Source organism: Drosophila subpulchrella, chromosome 2R (genome assembly GCF_014743375.2).
Source record: "Drosophila subpulchrella strain 33 F10 #4 breed RU33 chromosome 2R, RU_Dsub_v1.1 Primary Assembly, whole genome shotgun sequence".
In the NCBI taxonomy this organism is placed as follows: domain Eukaryota; kingdom Metazoa; phylum Arthropoda; class Insecta; order Diptera; family Drosophilidae; genus Drosophila; species Drosophila subpulchrella.
Genome location: NC_050611.1, coordinates 16,125,879 through 16,150,918, shown reverse-complemented (window position 1 = coordinate 16,150,918; position 25,040 = coordinate 16,125,879). Strand labels below are relative to the sequence as shown.

The window sequence follows — 25,040 nt, the reverse complement described above, 5'->3', positions numbered from 1 at the left end:
TTTTAATTATTATTTATTTTCCTTTATATTAAAAATGTTGGAAGGACAGTTACCTACAACTTTTACTTTAAATGTTATTTTTGGATTTCATAAGATATTAATGGAGTCATAGTTATATTTGTACTTTTTTTTAATACAAATCAACAGTAACTTTCTAACTTTTATATAGAATGTTAAAAAGGTTCCTTACTTTTTTACCTTATTTAAGGAAGACGTTTTAGAAAGTGACATTAAACTTACATTAAAATAACCAAGAGTCTTTCGACTTTGTCCCATTCAGCTTGTTTAAATTTTTTTTCAATTTTGTTTAAAGCTCTTACTTCAGACAAACTATAACTACCATAATTAACACTAGAAAATCCAAATCAGTTGTTTCAGACCCACTGAAAAGCGAGCCATATCCATTGCCTTTTCATTTTTCATCAGAATTCCGAAGGGAAATAATACAATAGTTTGAAGGCCCCTGGGGATTAATTTCGCTTTAATCAGATTCGGCTTCAAAAACACAACAGCAGACTGCCAGAACGGAATTTAAAGAACAAAAATACAATATACCCGTGTTATTCCGACATAATTGTTTTCTGCTGCTGCCGAGTACTCGTGGATACTGTGGATACTGCATACCCCTGTTGTGTGTATTTTTCTTTGTTTACCCAGGAACCCCACCTCCAACTCCCCCCACATAATACAGAATACCCTGAAAATGGATTCGGATTTGCACGCGGCTTAAAGACACGGCGATAAGGATGGAAAACCGAGGTACGTGATGGCAGGGAAGCGAGTGCCAAATGGCAGTTTATGTCGCCAGACATTAAATCACCGGCAGAGGTAAAATATATGCGATGCTTAAGCAAAATCAATTCTATTTATACGTGAGGGCATAAATTGCAAGGTAACAGACTTCCAGCCAACTCAGACGTGTGCCAGATGCCTTCGGCTATAGCATATATAGGATATGGCATCCAGCATATAGCATAGCAATCACGCCAACAAACGTTTCCCTAATAAAATGGAGCTGTATACCTAATCCCAGCTTACAGAAGAAAAGAATACACCTGCGAGTCGGAGAAACTGTTTATTCCGAGGGAAATTTATAGCCGGAATTATGTGCTCAAGCAATGCAAACAAAACTTTTAACAAAAAGTACAGAGAAAATTTAAATTGCCGAAATATTAGCTTGGGATGGTTATATTATCCCTTTGCATGACACTTAAAAAAGAAAGCCTCTAAGCCTTTTTCGCCCCAAACTTATCTGGGGATTATGCTGATTATGTGTTGCCATTTATCCAACATTTACTTTCAATGTGAGCACAACCCTTAGGAACCTAATTAATTGAGTTTTGGTTACTTTCCTTACAATTTGCCATTTTCATTATCAATTTAATAAATTATTCAAAGCCCTGCCTTGGAGTTAATTTTTGTCAGGCCCAAGCAAACAGTATCCACAAACTGTTAATAAATGCCCAAAGCCAGGCGGCTAATTCATACTGACCTTGCCACAATGGACAATAAATTCAAAAGCCAGACAATGTCTAGCCAGCAATACAATGAAAATGCCCAATTACGCATACGCCATGTGGAACGCGACTTTAAGCTGTTTCCCTTGCTAATGGAGTGCCTCGAAAGTTTGGCCTTTAAACCGCTTCCTAATGGACAAAGTGTGTGGCCATAAATTGGCCCGAAGGACTTGGCTTTGGAATAATAAAGAGAGCATAAAATATAAATATAAAATAAATAAAAAACAAATGAAGGAAAGCACAAAGTCAAAGCTCAGTCGAATGGAATTTGCCCTAATTTATGGGCCTCGACGACATGAGAGCCAATATAAAACATGACGTTGCCCTTTTATTGACCAAACAGGCCAGTCGGAAAGGCAAATCATCAGCAGGCCTCGTCAAGCGGAGATTCCCCAAATCCCATTTCGCCAGCTTCCCAGCCTCCAAACTTCCCAATTCCCCCCAAAATCCCTATGGAAATCCCTTGGCAAAAAAGCTGGCGTTGCCAAAATCTGAATCGTACTAAAACTATTAACTAAATTATCGAGGAAGGAGCTTGGTATCGTATCGCATCGTCAAAATACCCAGCTGACGCCAGCCCGGCGAAGAGTTTAAAGCTGCGGAAATAACAAATGTTAAATGCTCATCAATAACACTTCCGCTTACACAGACTTTCGAGGACTTTTGTTGTGCTGTGTAATGTGATTTATGACATCGTTTCTTTTTTTTTGTGGCCGATCACACTGCGGGCTGCTCGTCGATGTTCCCTCATGTATAAATAATCAAATCCAATTTCGTTAATGGCCTGTTTTTCGGGAGAAGGCTGCTGTTTAAGCGATATGTTCAGTTCGTTTGGTTGTTCTAAAAATAATGCATACCAGAACTTAAAGCCGAGTCCCACGGCGACGAAACCTACTTTAATTTCCTGTCCATGTCAATCAATTTGCAAGGACCTTGAATCCTGTCTGGCTGAAAGAGTGAGGGGCGTTGATGGACTGACGCACACGTGCCAGGTGAAAGCCCATTCCCTTTCTCGGGATCCTTGGGTATTCCTGGATGTGCATATTTATGGGGCCCGTGTATCTTCATCTCCATCTGTTACATAACTTTCGGTTTATGCACTTCTATCTGCCGTCGATCAAGGGCACCTCCCACAAGGCCAAGGGTCATTTTCATTCGGTTTCGCCTTTATCGCAGCTCGTAAATTAATAAAAGCGGCGAACAAGTGAGCCAGCAATCAACGCATCAAGTCGGGAGCCCAGTACAACCGAGCTGACGACAATGGCGTCATTAAATAATACAGCCAGCTCGGCGAAAGGATACGAGTATCCTGACAATGCCAGTGAAAGACAAACGAGTGTGAGTGTGCCAGTGCTTGAGCACAAACACACACATATGGCCGCGTAAGACAAGGAGGTATTTTAAGGACTAGCTATACTTCAGGTCTGAACTGGGGGATATCCTCTATTTAAGGAATTAAGTAAGAAGTTCTTAGGGCCTTTTAAATTGATTTCCCCACGTTTTATTTACATTGCTATTCAACGAGCTACAGTTTTTGCCAAAGGACATGCTTTTGTATGCCACTTAAAGAGAAAAAAACGGGCTCTTGAAATAAATAAAAATATTACGAACATTAAAAAACCACAATAACATACAAAATATAAGATTCTATGTCTTAAAAACATAGTAATGAATTTTGGATAATCGTATTATTCCAAAAATGATTATTTTTTAAACATATTTTGCTAACTTAAATAAAAACAGTTCTTAACTAGATAAAATATTGTGACTCTCGAACCTTTAACATACGATATTCAGAATATCAAATTTCGTGACTAAAAAGGAAAGCTCAACAGAATAAATCCATATATTTATTTTTTTATTTCACCAACAAATATGTTAATGGTTACTTAACTATATTTAACTTCATGTGATGCGTAATTACGTGTGCTGCCGCCCACATTCATATTATAGATCGATATCGCATAGATAGGGCCTTTTATCTTATGTTTCTATAGGTTTCATTCACAGAAGCAGCTTCAAAATAAAAATAACTTTAATTTTTCCCCCGCATTCCTACGCTTTCCTTTTGTATTATTATTCTTGTGGTATTTTTCGCTCCCTCATTATCGGAAATATTATTTTTCTGAATACGTACGTCTGTTGTATTTTTTCTCCACTTATGCCATGGTTATTTGCTTCACCCAGTGAATGCCTTGGCCCCTGCTGATTACCTCAGAACGTAATGCCGGCATACCCAAACTGTCTGCAGAGTGCTGAAATAACCGAGTGAAAGTTGGGGGGTGAAATGGGGGCGGTGGCACATTCATAGCGACCACGCCCATACGCACGACTTGTCAGTCAAGTGACGGTGAAATGCTTGTCTTTGCCCCACTGCCACTGCCAACCTCCATTGTCCTGTGGGCCAGAAGGACGAAAGCCGCGAAAAGACAGGGGGGTGTGTGTGTGGGGGTCACACACAGATGACAATTTAAGAGGACCATTTTCGCGAGCGTGTCCTTGCCCCAAAGTCTGCATTCAGCCGTCAACCTTGACACTTGACTGTTGCTGAAGTCTGAACTTCAATTGGAGCAGAAGGTAGAGGGAAGTTCTTGGCTCTTGGGGGTTGACAAATGATATGCTTGCCAGGGGATGTGGAAGTTTCGCAATACCAAGTTTATACCCCCCCAACAGAGTGCATCCTTTGGCTTTGTCTTCTTCCGTAGGCAGCTTAAAAGTTCCGCTGACAACTGTCGCCATAATTCACTTTTACAGGACAGCCGGGAAACCCTCACTCACGCCCAGCCAGAACAGAACTGGAACCAGAACCAGGCAAAACTAGTGGGAAAACTTGGAAACGACACTTGGCCAAACAAGTTCCAGGGAAATCGTAGCGTCAAGGGAGGCGGGCCATAAAACTTGCCCACGGCCATTTGTTATTTAGAGAACCGCCGCAATTGTAGCCATTTGCAAGCGCTTCAATCACTGACAGGCAAAAGAAACCTCGGCTCAAAGCACCTGCTGCCCCGGGCTGGGGAAAACAAAAAAAATACGGAAAGAAAAGTGCTGAAAGAAGGGCACAAATCATCTGCAGGGAAAAGTCGCAGAATGGACTGGCAGGAAAAGCCAGTCGCCTAGATTGTAACTCAACTTTGCCATTCGATGGCAATTATTCTGTCATTCGTTTCTTTTACTTTCACTGACCGCAAAAGGAACGGCACTCTAGGGGCCTAGCTATCGAGAACCCCAATGTTTATAGATCGTGATGAAGAGAGATGGCAAGGAAGTACGTTTTTGTACCATTTCATACAAAAATCGAACTATCGAAAACCACAAAATATACATTTTTAGACGATTAAAAATAAATTATGCGAAAACATTTACTAATCTTGAATATAAATTTGTTGTATTTACATTTTATAAATATACTTAATGAGGTTATAGTAAAAATATTTAAGTTTTTCTTTAAACTTTGTATTATATATTTTTGCTTTGTTACTGAATCTGCTTTTAAAAAACACTTAAAGTTAGTCTCTTAAAATAAAAACAATTAATATTTAAGTCGCTTAAAATATTAAGAATGCCTTGAACGTTTAATAAACTTGAAATTTATTTTGGGTTATCTAATAATTATGAAAATGTACTTAGTTAGGTTATGATGTGGAATATATAAAAAAAAAAAAAAATTTGAGAACTGGTTTTAAAACCTTTTACTCTTTATATGTCCTTGTCATCCCTAATCGCAACCTACAAACAAGCATTTGACCAAAGCATACTCAATCAAAGCTGGAGAGTAAATAACCTTTTACCTTGTTGACCCATAATTGATGCCCAAACCAAAGCTAGGCAAATCGGGAAAATCTATAACCATTAATGAGTGGGTGTCAGGCCGTCAATCAGGCATTTGAGGGGTGTGCATTTGAAAACGCTTAAATAATTGATTCGTTTCGGCCGCACCGCAAATCAGGCGAATTTAATTAATGTTTAACACGCCACAATCATAACTAATTTAATGTGAAACTGTGGGTCAGTAAGCGGATGATAAAACAACTAAATAGTTAAGTGATGGGGCGTGTCAACTAGGACCCACTAAAAGATCAACCTTTTCCCCCCTATGGTGGCCTTTTTTAATTGAGTCTGTCTGCCTTTCAGTCGGTCAATTAGATTGATTGCCCATGGGTTTTTCCGAAAGGAGCTGTGAACAGTGTTGTCCTTAATTAATTGCTTGCATGCCAAAGGCCCAACTCAAACACAGAACCATCCAAACTTTATGTGGGGGAACTAAGGTTCACGGAAATTCTTATTTGAGTTAAAGTTAACCTTCCAGTGGAATTAGGGAATACTCGTACACATTTCTGCTTTTCCTGTGCATAATTAATAATTTTTCACAGTAAATCCGGACACGACGACCGTTTAAGCCGATTTGTAGGGTTTTGTAAAACCCAGAATTTTGATGCCCATACATTCTCATGCTTATTCCCTAAAGATCCGTAAAATACAGGCTTAAAAACCGAAGGGCGACAAAAATTTGCAGAAAACGGTATCCATTTGCATATATTTTTTGTCCGAGTATAGTCAAATATTGTTTTGCTTTGGTGATTTAGTATTTAATTACATTTACGTAGCTTGTATTAATAGTCAAATAAATTAGGGTCTTAGTTGTAATAATAATTAAGTAAAACTCATATACAAACTGGACACATATTTACACTGAAAAAACAATATTTAATGCCAATAACTTAAAGAATGTAAACGCTTTACTAGGATTTCTTGGTTTAATTGCAGTACAAATTAAGTTCAAGATTTCACAAATACAAAACCCCTATAAAATAAATTTGCTGATGGAGAATTAAGTAGTTTTCCCGCAAACTCTTCCACCGATTGATCAACGTGGATAATGTGGTAAGCCACAAGATTCCTGAAAATTAGTGGAAAAGAAGCTCTTCTCAAACGAATCTCAAAGAAATTTGAGACCAAACACGTGTAGCTCCTTTCAAGCCTTATTTCTATCCGGCTTAACTTTGCTGCCGTTTTTTTCTTATTTGCATTAAATCCATTGTTGGAAAGTCCGCGTCTGGAATATCTGTTAAGTTTTAGAACAGCCCAAAAAGGGACTTTACAAAGTAAACGCCGAGTAAGTGGAAGGCAAAAAAGCTGAAAATAGGCTACGTGGGGTGCAACTATTTGCCGTTTCTCTGTATTTTGTATACACTTGCTGCTTTTTCTGAATTCTGTTGCTATTGTTGACGAGGATACACTCAAAACAAATAAATTATATTCATTGAATAAACGTAAATTCATATTGATAGAAAATTCCAGAAAAAAATAAGTGCCAGAGGTTAAAGAAATAAATGCTATAAAGTTAGAGATTCTGGCAATTTTAGTCCAAGCTAATCTCAAATGGAATCAGTTTATTGGCCTAATAACAAAATGTTCTGCAAAATTTATTTTTAAAGAAAACCATTCAAAGAAAAATAATACAATTTTCAACATTATTATAAAAGTAAGTTTATTATTCTATTTCCCTAAGGTCACATTATGATACAAGTTAAAATCTAATTTAGAGTTAAAGAACAACCAGAATAAAATAAGTAGAAAATGTTAAAAGGTTTCTGTATAGTTTGAGGTTTTGGGACTTTTATTAAAAGGTAAATTAAAATTAAATCATAGAGCTGTCTAAATAAAATAATTGCCTGGTAAAATTTATTTGCAAAGGAGATTTCCATAGCCTTTTGGAAAAAAAACAAAAGAATTTAATGTTACAATAAAGGCAAGAAAGGTATTTCACTTTTTATAAAGTTATATTTCCCAAACACAATCTTATTTTCAGTATTTGCCTTAGGCAGACACATTTCAAGAACCCCCCTCTGAAGAGAACCCTTCCCTCTAAATTTCTCCAACTGTATGCAAATAAGTAACTGAAACTGACAGTGACACCACGGTATCCTCCGCATCCTTCGGATACTTCGCAGCATGGGTCAATGGCAAACTGCAGGCATCAGCAGGAGGCTAGGCAAATTTGCATTCATAAAGCAGAAGCGCCCAGTTGGCCCATTTGTATGCAAAGTTAAGTATTAATGGGTGGACAGGATGAGGAATGGGGGGTAAGTGAAAGTAAACACCGGCTAAGAGCGTGCAGGTAAATGCCCCAAATTAAAACAATGAGCTGAAGCAGAAGCTCGGGATTTGAGATGCTGATGGCAGATGGCAATTAACTTGGATGAAGCGTATAATAAGTCGGTTACAAAAGCCAGTAGAAATGTGCTGACATCAAAGAAGCATAATTTCTTCATTTGGCAAAATGGCGCCCAGTTAATTGGTGCCCGGAATTTTCGGATCCAAACAAAGGAGTTTAATTAATTTGCCAGAAAGAAAGTCTGGACCCTGTTCATTGGCCAGGTTCCGAGTCAAACTTATTGTGAAAATACAATTTCACACTTGACCTGGCAGCGCACACACGGTGTATGAATGATTTCGCTAGGCTTCCATTTTTGGATTTCATTTTCCATATGGAATACATCTTCTGACCTTTTCCTAATTAATGGTCTTGCAGGCCCTTAGGTGTGGACCCTCTTTACCCACTCTGCTCTGCTTGCAGTCTGAACATAATCCCCATGATGAAATTTATTATTCACTTTTCCTTGGCCACAGCGATCTCATGCCTCTGTTGTATAAGGATTTATTGCCAGTTTACTATTTTTTGTTAACTTGTTATAACCTGCATATTTTTTTTTGGCACCTGCTGGTCCACAACATATGTCCAGGTATTTAAGTTCTTAACGGCTTTATGAATGCACACAAATAAAGGCGCACAATTGAGTCGAACTGAATGCGATTTGCGTAAGCTGTTGTTTGAACAATGGCATTACGCATACGCCCCACTGGCAGACATTTTTAAAACAGTCAAAGGATCAACTCGGAGCAAAAACTGTTAATTGTTTTAATAATCTCAATTTTAAACAACTTATAAAACTGTTTTAAGAGTTTAGCTGCTGTTAGTTTATGAAGTTTTTCTTTACAAAAATTATAAAAACTTTAATTACGAATATTTTTTTTTTACTTCTTTTTTAGTACCTACCTTATGAGCTTACTCCAAAAATAATTTCTTAAAACTTTATTTGCAATATGTGTTTTTCGAAACTCCCACAGCTTTATTAATTTTTCCAAATTACTGCTGCCCTTTTCACAGACTTGTCATAAATCATCAATAAATCTTTTTTATCACTTCACAAAACACGCGATCTTTGGTCCGATAATATCGGGATGGTTCTTAAAGTATTTTCTGGGACTATCTCGATGGGCACACAACCACGCCGCGACGCGTTTCAGAACGAACTGTAAACCGCTGGTCGCCATCGGAACTCCAGCCTTAAAGTCGGCTTCGTCCGCTCGGAAATTCACCACGCCCCGAAACGAACCCAAAAGCCGAGCGCTACGACTACGACCCGAAGCATCCATTGTGGGTCTGTGGACCAGCAGCTGGGCTACGGAGAAAGTGAAAGCCGTTACATTGCCCGCTATTGAGGCAGGTTAGGGCCCGCTCTGGAGCTCTCTTTGCACCCTCTCCTTCCAGCGATGTTTCTGATTAGACTGGAAGCGGCGCTGATAAGAAAAACTTTGGCTGTTGAAAGAAAACTGTTGCATGCAACTTCGGCAAACTTTATAAAGTCCTTAGCGATTTTTAAAGTCACTTTTTAGGTATACAAATTGGGATAATAAATTCGAATATTATCTTTAAAGAAAAAATGTAGATAGGTTTATTACTTAAAAATAAAATCTATTTTATGCAACTTTGCTGAATGGTTTAAGACCCTTACTAATTTCGAAACTAACTTCTAAAAAGTATAAATTATGTTATAAAACGAGAATAATTTATTTTAAAGAAAAGATAATGATAGGTAGTTCAACTAAAAACCAAGAATACAAAGTAAAAATGAGTTTCTAGGAATAGCTTGTAGAATTGAATACAGAAGCTTAGTTTTAATAGCTCCTCTATTGGTGAAAGCCGATTCTAACTTAACTCATACTTTTATTTATTTGGTCTAGTCCGGCAATATCTACTTTGTACATCGGTTTGATAACTTTTCATATTTTTATGTTTTAGATAAAGTTAAAGATTTAGTTTTTATACCATGTCAATATACTTTTATATCAAATTGTTGACTTGGTTTCAAGTTAAAACTGGTTACTGAAAGGCTGTTGTAATATCGAGTTGTCGAAGCTAAAATACATGTTATCCACATTTATATAAGAAATACTTTTAGGCTTTTAAATTAAACATTATTTTTACAAATTATTAGTTGTCTTTTAACACTAACAGTAAATTATAATTTAAAATACAAATTAAAATGTAACTGAAGTGTTGATAAATTTTACTGGTATTACAGTCTTTCTATTAATTTTATATATTATCTTATCTTTACTTTCAAATCTTAAAAGATTAGAGTTTGATTTGATTTGAAGCCCACCACATTTCGATGTTTTCTCTCCGGCTCTAGGACATGCGCAGGGAAAAGGACCTCCCGACTCAGCTGTTCGCCAATGTCCGGCATTCCAGTGTGGTGAGTTCCGCTTCGCAAAGGCACTGATAAGAAGCACTGATAAGAATGCATTGCGGATGCAGCTGCGTCCGCCCCGAAAAGCAACACGTACCGCATCTTTCACAAATGGGGTGCAATTGCATAAGAGTTTCATCATCGCAATTTGCGGTCCCCGGTGCAAAGGTGAAAAGATGGGGGGAACCGCAAAATGCGCAACGCTGCAGACACAATTAATGCGCACCGTTTTACAATTAGCGACCTGGTCCAATTATGCAGCTGCCCTCCCGTCGACCCATTAGCCCCTCACCACCCAACCTAGAACCCTAATTTCCCCATCCATGGAAAAACCTCCGCCGTGAATCTTGGTCGTTGTTTTTGTCACTGGGAACGGCTGTTAATAGGAAATTCATGGCCGCCGGTCGTCGTTCTCCGTAGTTTTTTCAGGGCACGTGAATGGGGCTGGGTTGGTTTTTCGGTGACTGGGGCTGCCTTTTAATTATGATAATTACATTGTTGTCGCTTTCATTCGGTGACAGCAGCTGGGCCACGATCTTTGGCGCTGGACAAAAATGCTCCCCTGAATATTCCCCATTTTATGGGAGCTAATGTAATATGCAGGCTGCATATCCCATCCAGGGTCCACGGCAAGGCAAACCAAATTAAGCTTCTAGTTTACGGGAGGGTGTAGAAGTGGTAAACTCAGCTGGGGCAACTTAAATTTGACTAGAAATGGGGTACTGAACTGCACTTCCATCCACTAAACGACAATAAAAAGTCTGCAAAATGGATCGTTTTTATCAATATCAAATATATTTAATAACTATCCTGTCATATTTTGCTTTTAAATAAAAACCAGGAGCTTTCGAATTTTTTTAAAAATATTTTATCTTATTTTAAAGTGTGTTAAAACTACTAAGTTTATTGACGAATACATCGAATATCTTTTTTCGTAGAAAACTGAATGCATTTTTTTTTTTACTACTACATTTTCAAACATTCGTCGAAAATTGGAACAACAGTTTTATTGATATGCGACAAAACATAGAATGTTACGATTTTTCCCATTAGAACCCTTTGGATAAGAGAAGGGTACACTATTATAAAAAGTCTTTTAAAATAAAAAAAAAATTAAATGTCTAACTTGAATAATAAACCCTAATAGATAAAAAAATATATTTTACAAATACTTCATCGTAAATACAAATTACTTATAACAACATGGAAATTTAACTTTCTATATTTCTAATATATTGAAAATATTTGATGGTCTGCCAAGAGCATTTAGAAAATATGTATTTAATTTAATTTTTAAAAGCCAAACAAAATTAAATACTGTTCTTTTGGGATAGCAATATTCTGAATTTTGGCTTAATTGACCCCGAATGGTATTATTCCCCCTCAACTTTGGCGCTTAGTAATTTTGTTTCCGCTGCAGCGGAGGGTGCTGATAGTCAATGCACCGCGCCCCACTTTGGATGACATTTTGCTCCGCCGGGGAACTTGCGGCATACGCCGTAATTGGGTTATGGCATCCACAATCCGAACATAGAAGCATTTCCGCAGCGAGGCGACGGATTTTGCATACAATAAATGGGAGACACTGGGTGACAATGTCGCTGGGAATTTTGTGCAAAAATGCAACAATTAAGACCTTAGATTGTCCTCGAACGGCAAGCTGCGATGCATCTAAATGCGCATATATGCGATGGCTGTTAGCTGAGGTTATTTTCCCCGAACTTTCACCACCCCCCCCCCCATTTCTCCGGATTTTGCCGCCGCTTTACCGGATTTTGTGTTTGGCCCGCTGCCATTTCGACGTGCATGCAACAATTTATGGGGCTGTCAACAATATGGCAACATGTTTTTTGCTCGCCTGCGTCTGGACATGCTAATTGCATGCACCATGTGGAAATATCAAGTAAGTCCTCGGACCGGCGTTGAAATTTTTACGAAGCGAATAATTTAATGCGCCATAAATTCGCATGTACGCTTGTAAAATTGACAGCGAGTGCGCCATAAATTCTGTAGCATACTTTTTAGCACAAATTTTGAGCGACAAAAACCGCTGACAAAAGCAGCATTTGCAAAGTGAGCCCAAATGAGAATACAGATTTATGTGTCGGTTTTATTAATTGTAAAAGAGAACTTTGTGCAGACTGTTCACCTGAAACTATGACATGTTTGTATAATTTCGCATTTCATTTGCAATTGTTGAAATCAGCATGGAGTGCAAATTGTTGCACAACAAAGTCGCACACAAATATCAAAAACTTTTGTATTTTGTCCTCATATGGTATTCCTTTTTCATAATGACATATTAATACCCTGTACCAGGTTTGGTATATGGCATTCCTGCATGTGACAGTTAGGAAATATAATAATATAAGTAATATAATATTAAATTCATTAGGAAATATATGTATAATATAAATATATTTTAATTACTATAATGTACTATATATATTTTCAGTGTTACGGAAGCCAAGTTTTTTATAATTAATATTAAAAGTAAAATAAAAGCGTGTTTTAAGCATGCTTAAAATAAAAGGATTTTCTGTCCAGTCATTTCTTAAAAATTAAATAAAATTAAATTAAATAAAATAAGTTAATAAGGACGCGAAAAAAAACGATTAAATATAAATATAATATATAGAAAAGTTCTTCGAAACCTTTTTTCTCAAGTATACTTACAGAGTATTATTACAGATTTAAGACTTTCAAATATTGTATTGCTGAAAATGCACTGTTTGTTCTTTCGAACATTAAAAGAGAACACATCTGCCTTTTACCTAATCTGTAAAAATATACAAACATTATTTCAAACAAATATTTTAACAATTACTTGCCACAGTTAATTCTATAAGCTCAATTGAATATCTTATGATAAGTGAATACCATACTCCATTTCAAGGTACTTAATTTAAGCTTCATTCCCCATTTGATGTCTGAATGGGAAGCCTTAGTTCATTGGCAGGTGGCAACAATAGGCCTAATTCCTAATTGTTGTGGCCACGCAAGCTTAATTACATAATTGGACAATCGCACCAATTGAGCCATTACCAAATGGTATTTAAATGAGACACACAAAATTTAAGGCTAAGAAACACATAAGCCATGAGGCAAGTAACAGTAGACAGTCTGGAATTTTTCAAGAGCCATTGGACCGCCTGGCGAGTTTTGGGAGTGGCCCATCTTCGGGTCCAGTCATGGAGGAGCCTCTACCTAACCTACAGCATCCTGATGAATCTGTTTGTGACCCTGTGCTATCCCCTTCACCTGGGCATGTCCCTCTTTCGGAACCGTACCCTCACCGAGGACATCCTCAACCTGACCACCTTTGCCACCTGCACAGCCTGTTCGGTGAAGTGCCTGCTCTATGCCTATAATATCAAGGATGTCCTGGAAATGGAGAGACTTTTGAGGCTCCTGGATGAGCGGGTTGTCGGCCCAGAACAAAGAGGTATCTATGGACAGGTGAGGGTGCAGCTGAGGAATGTCCTGTACATTTTCATCGGCATCTACATGCCCTGCGCCCTGTTCGCCGAACTCTCCTTTCTGTTCAAGGAAGAGCGGGGCCTCATGTATCCCGCCTGGTTTCCCTTTGACTGGCTCCATTCTACCAGGAACTACTATATAGCGAATGTGTATCAGATCGCGGGCATATCCTTTCAACTGCTGCAAAACTACGTAAGCGACTGCTTTCCAGCGGTGGTTCTGTGCCTGGTCTCATCGCACATTAAGATGCTCTACAGGAGGTTTGAGCAGGTTGGAATGGATCCTGATAAAAATGCTGAAAAGGAACTAGAGGCCTGCATAACGGATCACAAGCATATTCTAGAGTGAGTTATCTTAACACAAAAAAACATTTAATTGTCAAAATGACCAGTTAATGGTACAGTTAATGGTACCCAATCTATTAAATTTTGACCCATGAAATAGTTTGTAACGTAGGACTTACTATTAAAATAGTTAAGTTAACCCATGAAATTAGATCACTACAATTTTTGTGTAGTTAATTAATGTAACCACGGTAAATAAACTATACAAATACTACGTCATGTATCATAGGTATTTTTAGATACTATAAAATATAATTATATTATTACTATTCCTAAAATTTAGATTACAAGTATTTTAGACCTTTTAAAGTTGTGTGTGTGTAAATGACTTTTTAAAAAACCTACTTTATTAAAGATAAATAGCTTAATGAACCTATCACTCCTTATATAAATAGTAAGTAGACTACTTTATTATTTAAAAGTAAGCCAAATAAATAAAAATAAGTGCGAAACTATTTTTAAACGTGAATTGGTTGTTGTAAATTGTTATACCTATCCATATTGATTACTGTGACCAACAATAATTTTTGTGTGTATGGACTTTTTTACAAGTTGGTTATATTCTTTTTTATTTTTAAATATACGTATTGATTTATTTGAGCAATAAAATTTTTTGTGTGTAACAAAATTTGAACAAGTTCCTTATTTTCCTTTTTTTCACAGACTTTTTCGTCGTGTTGAGGCCTTCATTTCACTTCCCATGCTAATTCAATTTACGGTGACCGCTTTGAATGTCTGTATCGGCATTGCAGCTTTGGTGTTTTTCGTCAGTGAGCCGATGGCTCGGATGTACTTCATCTTCTACTCAATGGCCATGCCTCTGCAAATCTTTCCATCCTGCTATTTTGGCACCGACAACGAATACTGGTTTGGACGACTTCACTATGCGGCCTTCAGTTGCAATTGGCACATTCAGAATGGGAGTTTTAAGCGTAAAATGATGCTGTTCGTTGAACAGTCCTTGAGGAAGAGCACCGCTGTGGCTGGTGGCATGATGAGAATCCATCTGGATACATTCTTTTCGACCCTGAAAGGTGCCTACTCCCTATTTACCATCATTATAAGGATGAGAAAGTAAACAGCCGTTAATCATGATTTCGTTTATTTTAAGTGGTCTATTAAAATAGCATATGTTTCTTGTTTATTTTAAAGGTATATTAAAAATACTCAATTATTCTGATACATTTTTATCATCTGCGGTTTAAAAAAAAATCACATGAAAATGTTTAAGGCTTAATAGCTGCTTAAAGTAGTTGAATAGGTGACTTTTTGCCAACTTGGGAATCCGCAGGTGATTTCAATTACTTATATCGACCTTATTAAGGACAATTACCTGTTCCCAAGAATTTCGTATAAAAGAGGAGCGACTACCTCAATGTCAAAGTTATTGCGAATTCGAAATGTCAACCATCAATAGCCTGAGCTATTTCCAAAGCCATCGATTTGTGCTGAAAATACTCTGTTTTGATCCTGACCAACTGAAAACCAATAGGAAGTTTTATTTCCTTACCACCATTGCTGTCAGTCTGGTTTTTACCTTCGGATATCCCTTTCACCTGGGAATGAATCTCTTTCGGAACGAAACAACGAACCAGGATATGATGAACTTGGCCGCATTTCTGCCATGCTTGGGATCGTCTTTAAAATTTTCCATATATGCTTTGAACTACGGAAAAGTACGTCGAATGGAAGAATTGTTAAAGATGCTGGATGAGAGAGTTATTGGATTGAATCAGAAGAGTATCTATGCCAAAGTAAGGTGGCATTTGCGCTTAGTTCTTTACACGTTTATTGGAGCTTACACTCCCTGTGGACTGACCGCTGCGATGATGTTCCTGTTTGCAGAAGAATGGGGACTGATGCTTCCCGGCTGGTTTCCCTTTGACTGGGGAAGTTCTTTATGGATCTATTGCCTAGTATTGTGTTATCAAGTTACCGGCCTCTCATATCAACTGCTTCAGAATTACATAAGCGATTGCTTTCCGTCAGTGGTCTTATGTCTGATTTCGTCCCACACCCAAATGTTGTACTGTCGGTTCGAGGAGATCGGACTGAATTCTATTGAGGATGCGGAAAAAGAGCTGGAGAGGTGCATTACCGACCACAAGAATTTGCTCGAGTGAGTTTACTTATAACATATAAAATATAAAACTGCGTTTTCTCGTCCTCACGGATAACTTTAAAACGATTTTTAACCAGCGGTCGATGTATGTATAGGGTATACTGTGTGTGTGGCAAAGCTATCTGCTGCGTGAGCACGAGAAAACGAGCCTTAGTTTAATGAAAATATATCTTAATTGCTCTTTCCTTTAATAGACTTTTCAAGATTACGGAAACCTTTATGTCGCTGCCCATGGCAATACAATTTTCCTTTAGCGCCTTTACCAGCAGCTTTGGAATTGCATCACTTTTTTTTTTTGCCAATGAGCCCATGGTGAGGGCCTATTACATTTGCTATCTTATAGCCATGATAGTTCAAATCTTTCCGTGCTGCTACTTTGGAACTGATTCAGAATTCTGGCTTGGACGTTTGCATTATGCTGCCTTCAGTTGTGACTGGATAGGTCGGGAGAGAACCTTCAAAAGGAAGCTAATGTTGTTCGTGGAGAGGTCCTTGAAGAGCAACAAGGCTATGGCGTGTGGAATGCTGCCCATTGCGGTGGGCACATTCTTTGCCACTTTGAAGTTTGCTTATTCACTGCTTATGATCATTTTGCAGAGGAATTGATTGATTAAGTAAGAAAGGTTGAACAACACTTTTTAATGCAGAGAAATAAATTAATATTTAGTAGTAAGTAACCGTATTTAAATGTTAATTTGATATGTTTCACTTATTTTCTTTTAAATATTTAATATGGTTTTTTTTTTTTAATAGAAAACTTATATTCATAGTCACTGTTGTTTTTTCAATGTCCACTTCCCTAAAGACCTAATCAACAGCCTTGGCAGCCGGAAGCCATTGTCGTGTTTGCATACAAAATGGCGGAATCGCTACTTCCGTTGCCGGTTGCCAAAAGGAAGTCACAAAAGTGAACAAAAACGGAAAATGATTAAAAAATAAAACGATGGAAGTAATACACAGATTATTTCAATTGATTTTATGTCTTCGCTTGTATTCTATTTTCCCCGACTTGCACTAGTTTGTTAAGTATACGCCACGTGTTTTGGTCTGGACATGGGCTAATTGAATCACTCAACGAAATTTGCATAAGACAGTTAAAGAACAAATCAATTGCTCAACCGGGATAACAAGGCTTGAGCCGAATGCCATTGCCCGCTTATTTATTTGCACAAGCGATAAGACATTAAAAGACTTTGCCCACCCTTTACAATCCGGATCCCAATCCGAGTCCAAGTTCCGGAATAGCCGGAGTCCGTAATGCGCTTAAGTCGGCACAAAGTCCGTGTTGGATCTGCAAAGTGAACATTGTAAAATGGAAGCCAAAAAGGGACCCAGCAGCTGAAAATTTATGGCTGGCAAAAACTAAAGAGCATCCTGGGACTCCTCCATCCCGATGAGCTCGTGTGTGTGGGTGCGACTTTCTGTGTTCCAATCGATTTGATGACCATGTAGCCCGGCATCCGAAGTTGATTTGAATTTATTACAGAACGCATTTACTTCTGTTTGCCGCCTAATTCCCCAAGCCGAGCACGTACTGGAGGTCCCTGGTCCAGTCCCCCTGTTTTAGTCCCATCCCGACCAGGACATGCTTAATTTTTAATCAAAACAAACAACAACTCAAACTGCTAAAGCCGTGTTGTTTAAGTTTCCCGCACTGGATCTTTGTACATTAAGCAGACTCAGCTGTTTGCCGCCAGCAGGAAATTGTATTTGGTCACTTGGCTCACTTCGTCAGGACCTCGTCATCGCCATCATCATTTTCCGTGCTTATCGTTTGGCCCCTCCTGAAAACCGAAAACCCAACCAACTGGAGTCTGCAAGTCAGGAAAGCGGTTACTTGAAAACTCCACTGCACTGGGGAGATGATTTAAGTTAGTTGGCCAGACGGATGCACTGCGAAAATGGTAGTCATCCATATAGTTCCTTTACGAACTTTAGGCTTAAATGGTTTCTATCAATGATTTTGGAACTTTATCTGTAAGTAACTGATATAATATTGGACATATTCCTTGATTTACCATTACATTTTACTTGCTATTTACTTTTTTATTAATGGTTAATTGAAGCATATTTACATTTGATCATGATTTGTCTTCTTCCACTAAGAAAAATCTATTAAGATAAGGCAACATTAATTCTTCATATATTATTCTTGATAAAGAATTTAAAGAAAATATAAAAAGATTAAATCACCACCAGGTCTCTTTTGAATTGATTTATTTTCCACTATACAAAATGTCTAATTGAAATAAAAACAATAATTCATTATTGATAAAATATTCTAAGCAAAATATTTTTTCGAAGTAAAATAAATAAATAAAACAATTAACCGCTAACAAAGCAGCTTAAATTACATACTCTTATTTAAACGTCTTTTATGAAAACATTTTGCTGAAGAAAAAATAAGTAAAACCAAATAAACTGATTACTTAGTAATAATCCTTTGTAACACTACTTAGGAGGCACTTTGCTGATTTGACAAGTGGGTTCTTCTTTTATTTCCCAATGCAATATCCACCTAATTTCTCGCAGTGCACAACACTCAGCTGAAGTGGCTCATTGGCCACTTCCCCCGGCTGAATGTAATTTGTTGCTAAGCAGAATGTTAATACGGTTGCAACAGCAAGTGGCTGTTGCTTTTACCTCCGTTGCTGTGACAGCCACAAGTAGTCAACGGATGGGGATGCCCCTGGATGCTGATGAGGACTGAGGATTGCTCCGTCCTCGAGCATCAAGTGGTTACGTACGTGGGCCACTCGAACGGTTGAGAACCACAGAACCCAACAGGTGCGGGCAAATAAATTAAAGCACCAAATTTCCCATTGGTTTGGAAGACCTTATATTTAATTAGCAATAAACCAACTAAAACTAAATCCAAGCTGCCAGCGGCCCTGATTCGAAATTAATAGTTTCCACATTCGAGGAAGCAGGCCAAGAAGTTTCAAATTTACCAAAGTAAATCAAAAGAAAAATGGCGAAAACTATCTTGGCGAAAGTTTTGTCAATGGCTTTACTTGGCCAACAGCCACATGCGACCGGAGGAGGGGCCAAAAGGACATCTGCAGCTCGGTGTACTCGAGTAAATTACAAGCTTTCTTAGTCCTGGCATATTTAACCACAGCTATGTTGGCGCAAGTTTTATCTGACACTTGAGAAAAATAATATACATTTTCAAGGAAAAAATTATAAATGAATTAAATAAAACTTTATTATCTGTGAACTATATTATTTAAATAGTACCTATTACATATTATAATCAAAAATCCTTAAAGAAAGATTGTAATTACTAAATAGCCATAAAATACGTAAAGTTCAGAGAATACTGATTGACATTAAATCTGGAATAGCTTTAAATTTTATTTTAGATTTTTCTAAAACACTTATGATATTTAAAAAATGATTGGTTTATATGTAATATTAGAGAACGTTTGGATAAATATAACAGATAGTTCCGTAAGTAAGTCGGTAACCTATTCTCCTAGTGCACCGAAAACAAGGATGGTGGCAAAAACAGGATCCATATGGTACCATATAAAGAGGGAAATTTTACAACCGGCATAAGAAAGTCACTTAACGTGGGCAATGGCACATTAAGTGAGCGATGAGGGGGTGATGTGGTGAGTGAAAGTTAATTTTGGTCGGGGAATGTGAGCCAGGAAAAATGTGCAGAGGCAGAGGCCAGAGGATTTTGCAAAATTTGAGGATGTGGATATATATTTTTGGGAATGGAGCGTGAGCGGCAGGCGTCAGTAAAAACATTTTGGCTAAACTATGCCATTAACATACAAAACTTTCACAGCAGCCGGCCTGCGAGTGACTCTAGCCTTCTCCTTCTGCTGCCCTATACCCCTCTCTTTCTCCTATGGCGAAGCACGTAAATACTTGCCCGAAACTTGCACGAATTAACAACAAAAAGTTCGTCCTTGTTGTGTGACGGAAAACTTGGATAGAATAACACAGGACTGCCGCTGGCAAGTGACAATAACACAACAGCAACCATAGTTCTACAGGACTCAAGGGAGAGAGAGAGAAAGAGACGGCAGCAGGGGGCGTGAGGGAGACAGATGGTTCGTCAGCAGGAGTTAAAGAAGGTTACTTGGTTTCGGGGAAAGGATTCTTTTGGGGTGGCCCAGTGCCAAATGTCAAACAATTTGTGGTCCTCTAAGCTCGATCTCCCCAACTCTTTCAAAACTGGAATCTCCCCCATCCATTTCTCCATTTAAAGGCCTTTGGCCAAAGTATTTATAGCCCAAAACTTTATGACTACCAGGGCTATAAAAAGCAAACCCCCCCAGCATAATTGCCGCTAAAGAGTGTTTGGCGTCCAATGTGGATTGCAGTCCAACTATAACTCATTACGGCTAATGAGCGTTATTTGTGCCCCAACGCCACGCCCACCCGGAAAACTTCTACAGGGGCGGCTGGATGGCGAAAGACGAAAGGTCGAAAATTAGTTTGACTTGTGACACAAGCTGGCAAATTCACAAGGACGAGCAGATTTTAACTCTGCCGAAGGGATTACGTTTAATTGACAGCGACAACAAGTGACAGACGCTGTCTTCTGGGTGCGACAGAGACGGGTTGACAGTGATAGAAAGAGAAAGCGATGGGCTGAACGGTTAGAAAGGGACAGCAAGATCAAACTCTTTAATCCGAGTTTATCCCCTTGTGCATACCTGATTCCGTTTATTACTGGGTAGTTGAAAAATATTAAATTTGCATAGATTTATGCTATAAATTGTGAAAAACATGGAAATAAAAGATAATAAAGTTGTACTTTTTATGCTATGAAATGTTGTAATGGGGTAAAAAAAAGGTTATAAGGCAATAAAGCTTTTTAATTTGAATATTCGAAATTATATGATAAACTTCTTGGTTTAACAATTTGAATAAATGCATAACTTATATTCAAATATGTAGAAGCTCCACTGGCAAAAAATCTAGGCTGCACTTAAAGAGTTATAAGTAGGTTGTCAAAAATTAATTTTAGATCTTCAACTTATTTAAAAAATGTATAATTTTATTGCTTTGTTGAAAAAGCTAGTTTAAAGAATTTAATATATCTTTATAAAAAATCATAGAAATTCGGTCACTGGACTTGTCCTACAGTATAAGCGATCCAGTTCATGTGATACATTACATTAGTAAGGACCGACCAGCTTCTGCAATCGTGATCTCCGTAACTGACTAATCCAACCTGAACAACCCGGGTCCTTCCGTTTATCATAAAAGTACCGTGGACTGGACCACCGGAGTCCCCACGGCAAACACCAGAAGCGCGGTCTCCGGCACAAATATGCGACAAATCTATCCTTCTGCCGTATATAAGGCATTTCGAGCGATCCACTTGCTCCAGGTTTGTGGTCTTCAAAACGTCGCTCCCAGTTCCGTGTTCAGTTTCACCCCAACCGGAAACAGTGAAGAATCTCATTTGTGGCAAGGGATCATAGTTGGTCAGCAGGCAGATCGGCCTGATGAAGTCTTTGGTAGATTGTTAGTATGTAAATCCGTCCCGAAAATATAATTTTTTTACCCGTAAACTGCACCCTCCAGGCCAGGCGAAACAGGGCTATATCATTATAGGCTGGATTAACAAATCTTGGGTGACTTATTTGAGCGACGACGGGGATCTTAATGGCCCTTGGCATGCAAGCTGTTCTCGAACAATATTGGGCGGTTGTCGACCTATTGAAGTCCCCCAGGTGTACCACACTGTAACACGCACACAGATAATATGATCATATAACTCCGATAAAGGTATTCCCTGAATAGATTTTTTTTTAGTAATACTTACGCGGGTTGGTGACTTATGCAATGTCCAGCAGTAAGCACAAAACCTGTCAATAGACAATTGTGCATTAAAATACTTTTCAAAGAATTTTGCTACAAATTAAAATTTTTACGGTCTGTGATAAGCGAACCGCCACATATGATGTCGCTGAGTATCAAGGCCATCCATGGGTTTGCGAACATGTTTGCCGTTTGGCCGCCCATTACTTTAAAGTGAATTGTAGAAAGCGAAACGCCACAAGTCGGTTCCAGGAATGTTACAGCTCTTTGACCATTTCCGAGATAAACCCTAGAGAGCAGGGTTACTAAAGCGACGACGATCTTCATGCTTGTGTCCCAAATAACTGACTTGCTTGCCTAGGGTTCGAGCTTCTATTGCAATGCCATATTAATGATAAGCAGCATCTTACAGAGTAATGGATTTCCCAGTATTTCATTCTACAGAGCAAGTGCATTTCAGGAATACTAATAAACGTTTATTAACTTCAAGTGGAATTCGAAAAATTATGAAGTGGCACGATTTTGGACTTTTACGTTTAGTAATTGCAACAAATGTGATCTTTATCATTCAGGTTTTAGAGGAGTTGGGGTTTATCTTCCAAACGTTTGAGCAGAGTAAAATAGTTCAATATTGTGTACGTTCAGTAACAGTTTTACCTCACTTAAAGTTAAGTGTACTATGACACAAGAGTTTTTAAATCATTGCTCACTGGTATCAACAAAAACTTTATAAATCTAATAATTCAATATACCATCATTTATTTAGGAAGAAAGACTGTTACCGTGACTTGTTCTTTGCCTTCGTCGTACGGTGTCTACGATCCAGTTCATATGGTGCATTACATTCGTAAAGACCGACCACTGTCTGCACTCCAGATCTCCATAGCTGACAATTCCGAGCTGAATAACGCGGCTTTTGCCGTTTACCCTGAAAATACTGGAGACTGGTCCTCCGGAGTCCCCACGGCAAACATGCGTAGATAAGTCCCCGGCACAAATATGCGACATATCCACACGACCGTATAAAGCAGAGCAATACCTTCGATCCACTTGCGTCAAGGTGGTGGTCTTTAAGACATTGCTTTCGGTTCCGAATTCCGTTTCACCCCAGCCAGTGGCAGTTAATGTCCTGATTTGCGGCAGGGGATTGTTGTTAGTCACCAGGCAGATTGGCCTTATGTAGTCTACAAAGTACAGGAAGTAATTAGGGAGATCCTTTGGGGAAAATATACCCCTTTTACCCGTATACTGCACCGGCCTGGCCAGTCGAAACAGAGCTATATCATCCCGGGAGTGATGAACATACCTAGGGTGAGCTATTTGAGCATCCACGGGAATTCCAATGGCTCTCGGAAGGTAACCTCTTCTAGAACAATCGGGGGCGCTCGACCTATCATACTCCCCTAGGTATACCATACTGTAACCAGAGTTTATGGTAAGATAACAGCGATAAAGGTATTTATGTATATATGATACTCACGTTGGTCTGTTCCTTATGCAATGTGCTGCAGTAAGCACAAAACCTATAAATTGTTTAATGATTATAAATTCCAGAAATAACTATGTTTTATTTAGAAATATTTACGGTTTGTGATAAGCGTGCCACCACACGAAATGCTGTTTTCTATCAAGACCATCCATGGGTTTCCGAACATGTCTGCTGTCTCACCGCCGATTACCCTGGTTCTCCAACGACGCGATCCTGAGATCGAAATGCCGCAATTCGGTTCTAGGAATGATACAGCTGATTGTCCATTTCCAAGATTAACCCAAGGCAGCAGCGCTATAATAGCTGCGACGATCTTCATACTAATGGGCGGATTAACTGAGTGAAATGCTCAGGGTCTGAGCTTTTATTGCATTTCAACATTGAAGATAAGCAGCCTCTCAATGGATTCCCAGAATTTCATTTTGCAGCGCATCATCATTTCGGGAATACTATTATACGTATTAAAATTTCCATTGCATTCAGAAAAATTATTACAAAGATTTATACCAACAGTCCCAACCTTACCCTTTGACAAGAATGTAAATTTTAAAATATATGTGTTTAAATTTATTGCAGTTTTATTAAACATTTTAATTATGTAAAATTAGTTTTAACTTAATTAATATTTATTTTGGTAGTCTTATAATAAAGATCAGCCTGTAATTCTTGCTGATGTTGCAATCTGATTTTCCATCGCCAGGCGGTACATTTTTCGAAATAGCTGATAACCGTGTATATGCACTCAAAAAAGTATTTACCCTAATGTAAGAAACATGACGTAAAATGCAGTATTTTCCTAACAATGGAACAAATTTATTTCAATTTGTAATTTTTGTTAAGAAGGTATAGGGTTACAATTTTGTTAAGAAAAATCGCCATCGACTTAAAATTTTAAAAATTCAGGTCGAATACTATTTTGAGTGTTGATAGTCGCCGGTAATCACAAAATATATTTTAGCTGAATTGCTTGTAGCTACACTAACTAACTAAGCTTCCTACTAAAGAAATTGAAAAATACTCAACCCCATAAATTAAAATCGAACCAACTGTCGAGCACCCAAAAGTGGGAATCAACATGGACCTACAACTGCGAGTTAAACGATCGCCATAAATCCCAGGCCGAATGAGCTGGTTACGAGCAGTCCTGCAGTTGCGTTTAATCACAGGTAACACGGGTAACACTCCACCGTTTAAATGCAAATGATGCGGCGGCAATAAACGTGGCCAAGAGGCATTCCGACCCTCATATGCGGAAAATGTGAATGGAAACGCGAGTAAACAGAAAGAACGTGTGTAACCAAGGCATCGCGAGTACAGAGAAAGAAAAGCATGGTTATTTAAGTCAAAGATTTTATGTGATACCATCTATGGGATACCACTTTATTATATATATAGAGTTCATACAAATCATTTGAGCAATTTCTGATTTAAATTTAAAGAACCCTTATAAATAAAAGTTCCATTGTTGCTTTTTTGGGATACGCTATAAATATGAAATTTAATAGATTGGTTTATTTAATAAAAGTATATTAAATATATTCGTTTATCGGGGTAGCTAAAATAGTTTAGAAATGATTTCTAACGCGAAGAACTTCACTTGATTTTATTTTTTCAAGGATTGCATCCCAAAAAACAACAGTAGAGCCTTTAAAAATAAAAGTTCTATTGTTGTTGTTTTGGGATACGCTATAAATTATAAATTTAAGCGATTTGCTTATTTAATAAATATATTCGTTTATCGGGGTAACTAAAATTCCAAACGTA

The 25,040-nt window shown here is 38.1% G+C and overlaps 5 protein-coding genes across 5 annotated transcripts in view; 2 read left to right on the top strand and 3 right to left on the bottom strand.

Moving 5' to 3' along the window:
* The window catches only part of LOC119550335, a 65,781-nt gene extending 56,968 nt beyond the window's left edge, over positions 1-8,813 (bottom strand). Inside the window, exon 1 of the mRNA XM_037858954.1 lies at positions 8,575-8,813. The gene's annotated coding sequence lies outside the window, so the exon portion shown is untranslated. The remainder of the gene's footprint in view (positions 1-8,574) is intronic.
* A 4,337-nt stretch (positions 8,814-13,150) lies between these two features.
* LOC119550805 (odorant receptor 59a) lies at positions 13,151-14,953 on the top strand. Its single transcript, XM_037859741.1, has 2 exons — positions 13,151-13,875; positions 14,539-14,953. Exons 1-2 carry the CDS (start codon positions 13,151-13,153, stop codon positions 14,951-14,953), a joined length of 1,140 nt encoding a protein of 379 aa, XP_037715669.1.
* A 322-nt stretch (positions 14,954-15,275) lies between these two features.
* On the top strand, positions 15,276-16,603 carry LOC119549822 (odorant receptor 59a-like). Its single transcript, XM_037858100.1, has 2 exons — positions 15,276-15,994; positions 16,192-16,603. The coding sequence occupies exons 1-2, from the start codon at positions 15,276-15,278 to the stop codon at positions 16,601-16,603; spliced, it is 1,131 nt and encodes a 376-aa protein (XP_037714028.1).
* Positions 16,604-20,934: 4,331 nt separating this feature from the next.
* On the bottom strand, positions 20,935-22,122 carry LOC119551231 (melanization protease 1-like). Its single transcript, XM_037860469.1, has 4 exons — positions 21,901-22,122; positions 21,792-21,834; positions 21,531-21,709; positions 20,935-21,478 (listed from the first exon to the last, which is right to left on the bottom strand). Exons 1-4 carry the CDS (start codon positions 22,112-22,114, stop codon positions 21,087-21,089), a joined length of 828 nt encoding a protein of 275 aa, XP_037716397.1. The 5' UTR covers positions 22,115-22,122; the 3' UTR covers positions 20,935-21,086.
* A 200-nt stretch (positions 22,123-22,322) lies between these two features.
* Positions 22,323-23,600, bottom strand: LOC119550760 (melanization protease 1-like). Its single transcript, XM_037859684.1, has 4 exons — positions 23,373-23,600; positions 23,268-23,310; positions 23,029-23,204; positions 22,323-22,971 (listed from the first exon to the last, which is right to left on the bottom strand). Exons 1-4 carry the CDS (start codon positions 23,593-23,595, stop codon positions 22,550-22,552), a joined length of 864 nt encoding a protein of 287 aa, XP_037715612.1. The 5' UTR covers positions 23,596-23,600; the 3' UTR covers positions 22,323-22,549.
* Between the last annotated feature and the right edge of the window lie 1,440 nt (positions 23,601-25,040).